This window comes from Nicotiana sylvestris, chromosome 12 (genome assembly GCF_000393655.2).
Source record: "Nicotiana sylvestris chromosome 12, ASM39365v2, whole genome shotgun sequence".
NCBI lineage: Eukaryota > Viridiplantae > Streptophyta > Magnoliopsida > Solanales > Solanaceae > Nicotiana > Nicotiana sylvestris.
The window spans coordinates 42,817,513-42,830,180 of NC_091068.1; the positions used below are offsets into that span (position 1 = coordinate 42,817,513).

Below are 12,668 nucleotides of genomic sequence, written 5' to 3' on the forward strand. Positions count from 1 at the left end.
AAGACATCACTGTTCGTCTTAATAAGAGTCAATGTTGCACCTCTCAATGTGGTTTATAATTCACTTATGGGATCCTCCCAATAGTCTTTTCATTATTCCTTATTGCACGAGTCACCTAGACACAACAGGCTTAATAACCAAAAATCTTCAATTTCATTAACCAGCATGCAAATCGTATAATCATGTCCATGAGCAACGCTTGGCCTATGAAACTGCTTGCAAGCCTTGATGCCTTGTTACATAGAAATCACATCTATAGGGATTTAAGTTTCTCAATTCTGAATTGCTTAATTGGAATTTGTTTTGCGTTCATTTGCTGCTTAAGTGTGGAGGCAAAACTTGAGCCTTAACCGTTTATATGTGAAGTCCAATGTGTTTTTGTATGTCGCCTAGTTATGATATTTCTGAGCATCCTAAGTAAGGTCTAGATCCACCCAAATAGAGGTCCAATACCTCCTGGACCATAGGTATGGGACGGGTAGTGCACGCGTAGGGTACGACTTAGAATTGAATTAGAATGATTTTAGGTAACAACTTTAACATAGTAATCGGATAGCAAGAAATGATAATCTGTGCCCGCTGAATAATACGAGTAACTCTCTATTCTGAAAGAGTTGCGAAGTATTATTTATGTTGCACGGGGTGATCCTTTAGGCTAAAAAACTTAGGACCTCCCCCCCCTTCCTTTTTCCTTCTTTGAGCGTGATTATAATTAATTGTATTCCTGCATTCGTGTAAGACTTGTACAAATTATGTTGTAATAAAAAAAATTGACTTCTGAACTCCCTTTGTTTATTTGATCACCTAGTTTAATAGTAATCCACATAATCTTAAGTTCGCCCGGGACCCACAATTGTGGACCTTGAAGAGTGCATAACACATTCTCTTTGAGGTAATTTGATCCCTTACCCGATCTTTGGTGGCGTTGACTGGTCAAACAGAGTTATTTGCAAATAGGTGCCCTAACGCACCTTAAAAATCGTTAGGTGGTGCTTTTCTCCTTTGGCACTCTGTCTCCCATTCCAAAAGGAGTTGTCACGATGCCGTAACCCGCTTTCGCAAGAAAATGGGGCGTGACATTAAGAAAACATGAATTCAATTCAAACTCGGGTGTTGAGGTGAGGAAAAAATGATGAATCTTTGTGCTTTGAGTTTCCAATGCTCTTCCAATCTTCCGTAGGTCTAAAGTCCTCTAAAAATCGTGTTTTTGGTGTATTTATGCCATGTGGGAACGAGCCCGGACGAAATTATCATTTTCAAACCGAAGTGGAAAAAGTTGGAAACAATTTTGTACTAGCACCCCACGCCCCTCGACGCGCCCCACGACGCGGTGTGTATTTTTTCCAGAGTAATTATTTTTTCTCAATTTTTAATATCCAGACTTAGCCCTCGAACACGATCCCTCCTTAATTCTTTGGGATTCTACTCAGGCTTTAAAGTTCCAATTCATTTATTTTAGCTCTAAACTTGCTTGTCAACTCGAAATTACATCCTATACAACATAACACACGTAAGAAGTACAAAATACTAACAATTAGCCTCAAGTACAATTAAAGTGTAGTAACTAGAGGGCGAAATATAATTTAAAATGTGAGTTTCTAGCCAACCATCAACTAACAAGTCTCAAAATATACTACAACCTATCAAAAATCTCAAACACATGAAACAAGATACAAATTCCAAAAATGTGATAATTCAAACCTCTTCAGAGTAAATAAGTAATTGTAAAAAGAATTTTAAAAAACACAGGCACGCACTTATTGAAATAAGATTTGAACGATTTAGATCAAGTGATGAAAAACTAATACTAATCAGAGGCCAGTTACTATTTTCTAGATTAATTCAAATCATTTAAACAAGGTCGAGGTCTAATAACTTTTATAAATCATTGCGGTCAAAGATGTTCCACATCCAAAAATTAGACCTATGCACGGTGGATAATCTTCAAAGAGAATTTCTGCAAGCTGGAGCCTGGAAGTAAAGGTGAATTAGTAAAAGTGATGGTTGTAAAAGAGATGCGTGTCACATAGCAACTAGGGAGCGTTGAGAGCACATTAATGACAATATTTAATTAGCCACTACAAGGGACTTCTATATAGTGCAGTTCTGTCCAACCAGAAGCAAAGCCTCAAAAGGGCACAGGAAAAGAGGTTGGGTAAAGCTAGAGAGTGCTTTAGTTTAAACTCGTCATTAAACATCACAAAAACATGGCTTCTAAACCAGGCATTCTAACAGAATGGCCATGGACATGGCTTGGGAACTTCAAGGTATATACGGACTCATCTTCCTTCTCATGGCTTCTCTTGAATTTTCCGTTTCATTTATTCTCCCTTTATAGTCCAAATATCTATGTATACTAAACTACAAAGGCGGCACTGCAGCAAGTGAAGGATGATCGATGTGGTCTGTTGAACACCTTTCCTAGGAAAACTTAGACTATGTATATAGGTCAAATTCTACTTTTGGTGATATATATATATATATATATATATATATATATATATATACACTTTGAGCATCCTTAATGAAATTTCTAATTTCGCCAATGCTAAATTATACCGTAAAACATGTATGGTTAAGAAGTTGGATTTTAAGAAACTATCTTCTTATTTTTTCTCTATGTTGCTAAAGAAAACCTAGTCCTTGAATGCATCCAATAAGCAGGACAAATATGTAGCAATCATGCATATTGCACAGTGTACATTTGAGTCCCATATACCACTAATTCTCGTAGATTTTTTCTCTGATGTGCGGTAGTCATTGTCAACTTATCACCATGTATTGCCTTCTTTCGTCTGTACAAATAGTTTAAACAAACAATTGGGCGTTGAATTATGACGTTATTAATTATTGACATGGGCTTTATTTTGTTTGAATGTAGTACGTGGTTTTGGCACCATATGTGACTCACAGCTTAAACTCATTCTTCATGAGCGAAGATGAAAGCAAGAGGGATATGACATACTTAATTATATTCCCATTTCTACTCTTCCGAATGCTTCACAATCAGATATGGATATCCGTATCTCGCTACAGAACTGCCAAGGGCGATAACCGAATTGTTGACAAGACCATTGAATTTGATCAAATTGACAGAGAAAGAAACTGGTACGTATCTTTTCTAACAGCCAGTTTAGTCAAACTTTTAGAAAACAAAAACTGTCTTTTGTTTTTTCTTTTCTTCCCCAAAAAAGTGTTTATTTTGGAGAGTTAAAGTGTCTCGCCAATTTTGCAGGAAAAAATATACTATGTGCTTTTATGCAGTACCAAATATTTTTTCTTCTATGCAATGAGAGCTAGCTATATTTGGAGATATTACGAATTAAAAAAAAATAAAAAATAAAAAAGCCTCCTGCATCTTGATGCCTGTCATGTTTTTTTCCTTTTAACAATACCCTGACAAAGTGCTTTTGTGCCAACCACTGGCGGAGCCACCCTATGTCATGTGTGGTCAAACCCTTTACCGAAAAATAATAATACTGCATATATAAGTTAAATACTACTTTAATATATTGTATATTATAGTTTGAACACCCTTAACACAATTGAGTGTGACAGTCTAGTGGCTCAAGGTGTTCAAAGTGATGTGTTATTCCCGGGTTCAAAGCTCTGACCATTTTGTTTGCCAAAACTAAACAAAGACAACCATGTGTGGTCTATTTGATTCTTTTGCAATCTAATTAATAATTTGCTAATAAGATCTCTTAAAACTTAAATTTGTGTAGAAATAAACAACCAATCTCAAAAGTAACTTTTTAACTAAAAATTATTTCTTAAATAAATTTTATAATTTAAAAATCAAGCTACAAACACCATTCATCCACAAAAAAAATTATTCTTGTTTAAAATTTTAACATTCTTGGTGAAATTCCTGACTACGCCACTAGTGCCAACCCCCTCCCCTCCCACAATTTCATACACTATATCTTGACATAAACCTTAATATTTTGTCTATAATATGCTAATATGGTTGGAAAATTTAAGAGCGTTATTCAGTCAGACACATGCCTCTATCAGTCTATCTGAGATATTTTTATTGAGTAAATGCCAATAGGCAAAAAGAGCCAATCTTAGAGATTAAGGAGTACATTACATAATAACAATAGCACCAAGCTTGGAGATGTGGGGGCACACACTAAGTTAGGTTTCTGAAAAAGACACTTATCTATCTTTGCATGGGAGTCCTGAGCGACCATTCATTAAGAAGCTCCTCACGCGGCGCATAATTAAATCCCTTGTAGCTACAAGACCCATTTTGGTGTCGGTACATTTTTTTATTTCATGGTGTGTTTGATACGAAGGATAATTTTTCACATTTAGTTGGCTTAAATATTTTCTTCATGAACTCATTTTACTTTAAATTTCTTATTTTACGCTTAATGGCATGATCTTATAACCGTAAAAATATTTATGACATGTTTAGGCTACAAGATTCAAAAGTAATTTTTTTATACTCTGTATCTAATCAAACAACTTGAATAAATTAGAACGGAGTGATAATATATAACATAAATTAGTTTATATAACTGAGTTTATATTTGCAGGGATGATCAAATCATACTTAACGGATTGTTGTTCTATTACGGATACACAAAGCTGGAGCAGTCTCATCACATGCCTATTTGGAGGACGGATGGGATCATTATGACAGCTTTGCTCCATATTGGTCCAGTTGAATTTCTCTACTACTGGCTTCACAGAGCTTTACACCACCATTACCTTTATTCTCGATATCATTCTCATCATCATTCCTCCGTTGCGACTGAACCCATTACTTGTAAGTCATCTCAATTTCAACAGATACATTTGATTAACTTTCAAGAGCATTTGACACACTTTTCTTTTTTAATCTGTTTAAATAAAGTAGTAACATGTTTTTATATTTAGAAGAATCGTTAACTTTAAAACTTTTCACATCCTTAATTAATGACATATTTTTATGGTAATAAAATATTATGACATGTTTTAAAACAGCAAGTTTTAAGAGTATTTTTTTTGTATGTATCAAGTATTTTTTTTCTTCTTTAAATTTTACGTCAAGTTAAATATGATGATACAAAATTTTGAAGGGTTGATTCAGTTACGGAATTGGTTAATTAAAAATATTAATTTGTTAGGTGAAGTATACAGATGAAGACATGACGTTGGGGCATTAACTATAGAATTGAAGGCCTATTTTTCTAGCACGTTCTCTTCTAAATTTCAAAATTTCAAGCTGGCACGATATGAACCCTACCATATTCAGAGCAAATCTTCTTTGAAAACAAACCCTTTCTAATTTAAGCACACAGGTGCAGAAAAGAAGCATGGGCCTCGGTAAATTGATGGAAAACGACAGTCCAATACTTGAGCGAAATTTAAAAATAGTCAGATTTACAACTGGTCATTCAAAAATAGCTCAATTTCAAAAGTAATCGAAATTTAGTCACTTTTCATGTAAAGATAAATCTGAGCGAAAACACTGTTCAAAACCCGGAAAATACGCTTGTATATTATACTGGAGTTCCAGCATAAGTATGCTTGAACTCCAGCATATTATACGGGAGTTCCAGGATAACTATGCTAGAACTCCAGCATAATATGTTGGAGTTCCAGGATAACTATGCTGGAACTCCAGCATAATATGTTGGAGTTCCAGCATAAGTACACTAGAACTCCAGCATAATATACTGGAGTTCCAGCAAGTATAAATGTCCAGTATAATATACTGGAGTTTGGAGCACCGGTGCTCCAGTCTCCCGTATATTATACAGGAGTCAGCAAAGTATACCGGTCCAGCATAATATGCTGGAGTTCGTACACAGATGCATCGAACTCCCGTATATTATGCGGGACCGGTCTCTGTTGCAGCAAAATAGTGGCTATTTTTCATTGACTTCGTAAATGGTGGCTATTTTTGAATGACCAGTCCGAAAACTGACTATACCGTACTATTTTGACGAAAACAAATCATCTCATAATTAATTATTTCGGGATTAATTATCTCATTCTCCCATATAGATAAAAAACACAACAATCCTGTAATTAAAGAGCCCTCATTGTTTTGGCAGTCAACCTTTGTGGTGGGATTTTAATTCTAAAAAAGTATTATCGCGCGCATTAAAATTCTGTCCCATTTATGGAGGACTGCACGTTATGCAGGTCCGCAAAGATGCACCTAACAATAAACAAGAACCTGAGAGCAACAAATTAAAGAACTGCTAAGTTAATATATTCATTTGATAAAAAAATAAACAAACAAATAGTTAAATACAATAGTGTATTATAAAAGTAATGAAAGAGCAATATAGTTGGCTCTTTATGACTCTTTAAATTGGTCTACATATATAGGTAGTCAGAAAACTTGAAGTTCTTAACATTGAAAATAAATGGAGTAGCTAATAGCTCATAATTTTTTAAGAATAATAAATCTAAATAGCCGTCCATCCGACCGCTTAGACTAAAAATAGGCGGCATATATGTATAATATTTGTATATCCACATATTATATCAATATCATCATGTTTAATATATGTGTACCAGCTAGAAAAAAATAAAAAGTGAATGTGGCTAATTATTTCTATAAAGATCCCTTAAGAACATATAGACAAAAGTGCAATTATTATGTTTGATGTTTAATTTAATCTATATTTTCTATGACACTTTCCACCATATAACAATGAAAAAAAAACCATGTATTAATACCTTACAAAGTTAATTTCTGTGTTTTCGCAGCTGTGATTCATCCATTTGCAGAGCATATAGCATACTTCTTGCTATTTGCCATACCACTTCTCACAACTGTGCTAACTGGGACTGCTTCAATAGTTTCATTTGGTGGATATATTACTTATATTGATTTTATGAACAACATGGGCCATTGCAACTTTGAGATAATTCCAAAATGGATGTTCTCCAGCTTCCCCCCTCTCAAATACTTGATGTATACACCCTCGTAAGTCTCTTATTCCTCTACTTATATATTTGTCTTATCTTTTATATATATCTTCTTTTGGTGCATCAATATATTCTCCTTTATTTGTCGAACTTATGTATTCACTTAGCTAGCAATGTTTCTTTGGAAATTTAGGAAGACCTTAAGCTTTAAAAAAATTGAGAGATAGCAAGTCAAATGTAGCCCTTAGAGTTTGTAAAATCATTATTATTGTCTCAGAAAGTAGAATATATATATATATATATATATATATCAAAGTAGATTTTTGAATTAAACATTACTCGAGGAAAGACGAACTTTATTAAAATAAAAATATTTTATACTTCCGTAAAGAGTTGAATACATAAGAAAAATTTTATTTTGCGCCTCACAACTTGTCAGTTGTGTGATGCTTTGTCTCACAACAAAATGGACCCAATTCTTACGCATTTGGGTCCTCAAAACTTTGGGTTCACTTTATTCTGAGACAAAATAAAGCCTCACACAACTAATGTCAGTTGTGTGACGTAGTTGTGTGACGCACATAATAAAGTAAGCTTACAAATTTCCCAAGATTTTTATTTTTCAGAACGCATTTAGCTAACGGCAGTTATTTTATTGCACAGGTACCATTCACTCCACCACACTCAATTTAGAACAAACTACTCGCTTTTCATGCCAATGTACGATTACATCTACGATACACTGGACAAATCTTCAGACACATTATACGAAAAATCACTTGAAAGGCAAGGCAAGTCGCCCGATATGGTGCACCTAACACACTTAACAACCCCAGAATCCATTTACCATCTCAGGCTAGGATTTGCTTCTTTTGCCTCGGAACCTTACACATCTAAGTGGTATTTTTGGTTAATGTGGCCTGTTACATTGTGGTCTATGATGGTTACTTGGATTTATGGTCACACATTTACTGTTGAGAGAAATGTGTTCAAGAGTCTGAATTTGCAAACTTGGGCGATCCCAAAATATCGCATACAAGTAAGTATTTATACTAATATTTATCGACATTTTCACTATGTTTGCTATTCAAGTATTTATTTATTTTTGGGCTATTTCTTGATTTGGTTGCAGTATTTTATGCAATGGCAAAGAGAGACGATTAACAATTTAATTGAGGAAGCTATCATGGAAGCAGACCGAAAAGGCATAAAAGTACTGAGCCTTGGACTCTTAAATCAGGCGAGTAACATACTCCTTTTTTGTAATTTATGTGGCAATATCAATAATTTTGAGAGTCATTCAGGTTCTTTTTTACCATGCCTTTGGAAAATATTTTATAAATAATTTAAATTACTAACTATTATGGTGTATAGTACTATTTTTGTAATTTCTAAATAAATTTATATCCGAATTCACACAAATGATAAGAGTACTTTTACCCTCACATAATGAACCTTACCATGTAGGAACGGAGGAAGTATTAAAGCCCCGTTTGGACATAGATTTTGTCAAGTTTTTTTTAAATTTTTTTTGGTAAAATCTATTTGTGTATAAATTTTATCCAAATTTTGGCAGATTTTGAAAACAAAATTCTCAAATCCCAAAACCAGCTCTACACCTGTTTTTGGCCCAAAATATTACCTTTGAATTTTTTAACAATTTCAAAAATTACTAGAAATTTCTATATTTTATAAAGGAAAAAAGGTCATTATTAACCTGGAATTGCCCTTAATCCTAATGGATGGCCAATGTGGCAGCTGACCCTCTCCATTTTTTCCATGTCAGCTGCCAAGTCAGTCTAGTCTCCACTCAACTATTCCCCTTCTCTTTCTTTCTCCTTCAGTTACGACAAAAGCAGCGACCAATTTTAAAAGACCCGCTGCAGTCACTGACCCGTTAGTAGTGAACCCAATTTAACCCCTTAAATTAAATAAGGCAAAATTTAAAGGAAAAGGAAAGAGTTGACCGGAATGAACTCCGGTGAAGTCCCAGATCTGTCGAGTCCAAAGGAAGTTCTTCGACTATCAAAGCAACAGCTAACAATGGTTGGATATATCTCTGGAAAAATTCGACTATGTTGGACAATGGAAAGGACCTCAAAACTCAAAATCCTCTCGCCTCAAATTAATGCTCATTGACAAAAATGGCAGATTCGGCCAAATATGTTCTATTTACAATAGTACAGGGGTAATAATGGCCATTTTCCCTTTTATAAAAAGGCGCACCACCTATTATGACCCAATTAATCCACCAGCTGGTTAGTATAATTTTTTTTGGGACTGATGGATCTTGTAATATTATTACAATTTGAGAATTTATGACCACTAGCTATGATTCAAATAATGCCTATTTGTACTTTTTACTTTGAGAAATTTAATTTCTATGTGATAGTTAACTCTCATGCCTCGATACATGAAATTTTACAGGAGGAGCAACTGAATAATAATGGTGAGCTTTACATAAGAAGGCATCCTGAGCTCAAAGTGAAGGTGGTTGATGGAAGTAGCCTAGCTGTTGCTGTGGTCCTAAACTCCATTCCTAAAGGAACCACACAAGTGGTCCTTGGAGGCCATTTGTCGAAAGTTGCAAATGCCATTGCCCTTGCCTTATGCCAAGGGGGAGTCAAGGTCTCTTTAGTTGTAAAAATCAAACAGTTAATTTGTTCACATACTGTCCTTTTTCTCATTTATTGTGATTGTGATAGGTCGTGACATTGCGAGAAGAAGAGTACAAGAAGCTCAAATCAAGTCTTACCCCTGAAGTCGCAGCTAATTTGGTTCCCTCAAAAACATATGCTTCAAAGGTACAAATTAATGATGAAAAACAATGAATAAGATTGTTAATCTTGATTATTTATTAAAGAGTTTAAGTTACCCGTAGATCACATTTATATGTTATAGCAGGTAGCTTATTTTATTTTCAAGATTATAGATTTTATATTTTAAGAAAACTCACCTATAGATATTAATTGGACTACCTGATAGTACTGCAAATTTTTTTTTTTACACCAACAACGTATGTGACTTAAACTCTTTATTAAAAACAAACCATCTATACCATTTGAAACTCCTGCCTCCCCCCCCCCTCCCTCCCGAGCCGGATCTGATGTATTATAAGGGATTTATCTTTTCTATTGATTCTTGCGGATTGAATAAAAAACAATTTTTGAATGAGGCTAGGGATGAATCAAAAAAGGAATTTCCCCCACCCCAAGTTAAATAAGAAGAACAAGAGAAAAAAGAGATTTGTAAATAAGAAAGTTACTGTACTTAATAAAGCATTGGATTGCAGATATGGCTAGTAGGGGATGGATTGAGTGAAGATGAACAATTGAAAGCACCAAAAGGAACATTATTCATTCCCTTTTCACAATTCCCACCAAGGAAAGCTCGCAAAGATTGCCTCTACTTTCACACACCAGCCATGATCACTCCAAAACACTTTGAAAACGTGGACTCCTGTGAGGTAATAATATACTAAATTCCCTTTGTTTTTTCTTCTTTTTTCAGTTTCACTAAAAAATTCAATCTTTTATTTTAATAAAACAATAGAATTGGCTTCCAAGAAGAGTGATGAGCGCGTGGCGAGTAGCTGGAATATTGCACGCGCTGGAAGGCTGGAATGAGCATGAGTGTGGGAACATGATGTTTGATATTGAGAAAGTCTGGAAAGCAAGTCTTGATCACGGTTTTAGCCCATTGACTACGGCTTCTGCTTCTGAATCCAAGGCTTGAGTTAGACATTTGTGTTGTAATTTCTAGCTTGAGTGTGGTGGCATATGAGCTTATAATTAAAATGCATACTATATAAAGTATCAACTTGATGTCAAATCTTGTTGTTCCTATTGTGTAAGACCTTTTTCAGGGTTTTTATTTTTATTTTTTAAATTATCAATTTCGTTCTCCGGATCGGACGTAGGAGTACTGTATTACGTGATCTATTACATATATAAGATCAATCTTTCAAAGAAATATAAAGAAATGAGTGGTTGATGAAATATTTCTGAGTACAAAGCCATTCACTAAAAAGCCCAATTGCGTTGCTTTCTAGGTTTTGCTTCATCTCGTTGCTTTGTGTGTTTTCAACCAAAATTTGATGCCTTTCATAATTCAAAATGTCAACTTGTCTCTTCTAATTACGTTATATATTGCTGCTACGTGCTACTTGGACTCAACATTATTCAAGTCTTGTAATCAGAGGCGGATTCACGTGGAGGGGCATGGGGCACGTGCACCCATGCTCCCCTCCTTAGGCTGTGTATCACAGGGATATTTTTCGGATAAAGTACTTAATTTTCGGCGTGGGAACTCATGGTCAAAAGAGCATTTGGTGTAGTGGTAGCTGTTAGGGATATAGTAGATATGCTCTAGATCAATTTGATGATTTGAACATATTTTGTGAACGTTATTTGATATAAAATATATATGGCATTTGATATTCTTTTATCATTGTTATTAATTGCTTGATTAATTTGATAAAGTCCTTGATTAAATTTTGAGACTTGATATTGTGACGGAGATCATGATAATGAGAGTAAAGTTTCTTATAATTTAATCTAAATTTGTTCTTGATCGTAGGATTATTAATTTGGACATTAGTAATCCGGTTAGATCAATATTTGTGATCGTCTTTACGGGATAAAGATTAGTTGATCTCATTAACTAAATTATATAGATAGATGATGCATATAGAGATATGATCATTGAACCAACTCATTGGATAATTCCTAATGGTTAGAATTACCATAAACTGTCAATAGGGTATTCTCTTGAAGAATGTGATGTAAAAATTTCTTTTGACCTGAGATCGTCATAGTAATTGACAAGTTATTTATTGTGCTTTGATACCAGACACCTATGGCCCTAGGGCGATAGTTGAAAGGATATTGGGTACGATTAAATGCTTGTACAATTAGTGATTGATCAAAATGGAATCTGTCGACTCTTGGTAATGAGTTTAAGCTCCATGTTGTCATGAATTATAAACGACCAAACTAAGACCTTGGCCAGGGAAATTGAATGAAAGAAGAAATGAGTTTCTTAGGTCATTCACTGGTCGATTATATTTGACATGAATACATAGTTGATCGCCTATTAGGATTTGACAGTTGAACAATATCCTAGGGTGATCCAGAGCTACAAGGACAGAAGGATCTACTACATTATTCTTCTACTGGTTCTTGAGAGTAAATTGTATACTTCATGCTATCCCATCGTTAAGGAGTGTTGCTAGACCCACCCTTGATTAGTATATTGATGTGGTCAATTTATTACCGGCTTAGTATTGAACCTATGGGGTCGCACACTAACGAGTGTTCTGATCTTTGCTAAAGGATTAATTACTTTAGTATTCGATAATTAAATTAAAGAATTTAACTAGTCAAATAAATTTAAATTATTAGCCCAATGAAATATTATTGTATTCTTTGCTAGCACAGAGGATATAATTAATATTGTGAACAAATTGAAGTTTTCTATTTGGAATAGAAAATTAAACTATATCTCTTGGATGAAATATATATGTGATATATATAGTTGGTACTCATAAATAATATGAAATATTAACAAAAGAGTTATAAGTTGAATCCAACTTTGAATTGGATCAACTGGAAAGTCCACGTCTGCCACCACAATCCCATTTAAAATGGGATTAATGATTCTCTTTATATGGAAGTATTGTACTCCATATGGAATTGGACTTACACGTGAAGTCACTGCCTTAATTAACCTATTCCTACCCTTTTTGGAAAAGGTCAGTAATTAAGGTATATGTCAGTATATATGTATACATG

General features: G+C 34.3%; 1 protein-coding gene across 1 annotated transcript; it reads left to right on the forward strand.

Annotated features, from left to right (window-relative positions):
- Window positions 1–2,100: 2,100 nt before the first annotated feature.
- On the forward strand, window positions 2,101–10,874 carry LOC104235229 (very-long-chain aldehyde decarbonylase CER1-like). Its single transcript, XM_009788949.2, has 10 exons — window positions 2,101–2,267; window positions 2,882–3,108; window positions 4,545–4,777; window positions 6,715–6,934; window positions 7,540–7,915; window positions 8,009–8,116; window positions 9,304–9,504; window positions 9,582–9,680; window positions 10,169–10,342; window positions 10,429–10,874. The coding sequence occupies exons 1-10, from the start codon at window positions 2,208–2,210 to the stop codon at window positions 10,609–10,611; spliced, it is 1,881 nt and encodes a 626-aa protein (XP_009787251.1). The 5' UTR covers window positions 2,101–2,207; the 3' UTR covers window positions 10,612–10,874.
- The last annotated feature ends 1,794 nt before the right edge of the window (window positions 10,875–12,668 follow it).

Bases quoted from the DNA above. Each gene is read 5' to 3' on its own strand.
- LOC104235229 (XM_009788949.2), top strand. From the start codon at position 2,208: ATGGCTTCTAAACCAGGCATTCTAACAGAATGGCCATGGACATGGCTT. The intron at 6,935-7,539 runs GTAAGTCTCTTA...TTTATTGCACAG, and splicing joins TACTTGATGTATACACCCTC to GTACCATTCACTCCACCACA. The intron at 7,916-8,008 runs GTAAGTATTTAT...ATTTGGTTGCAG, and splicing joins TCCCAAAATATCGCATACAA to TATTTTATGCAATGGCAAAG.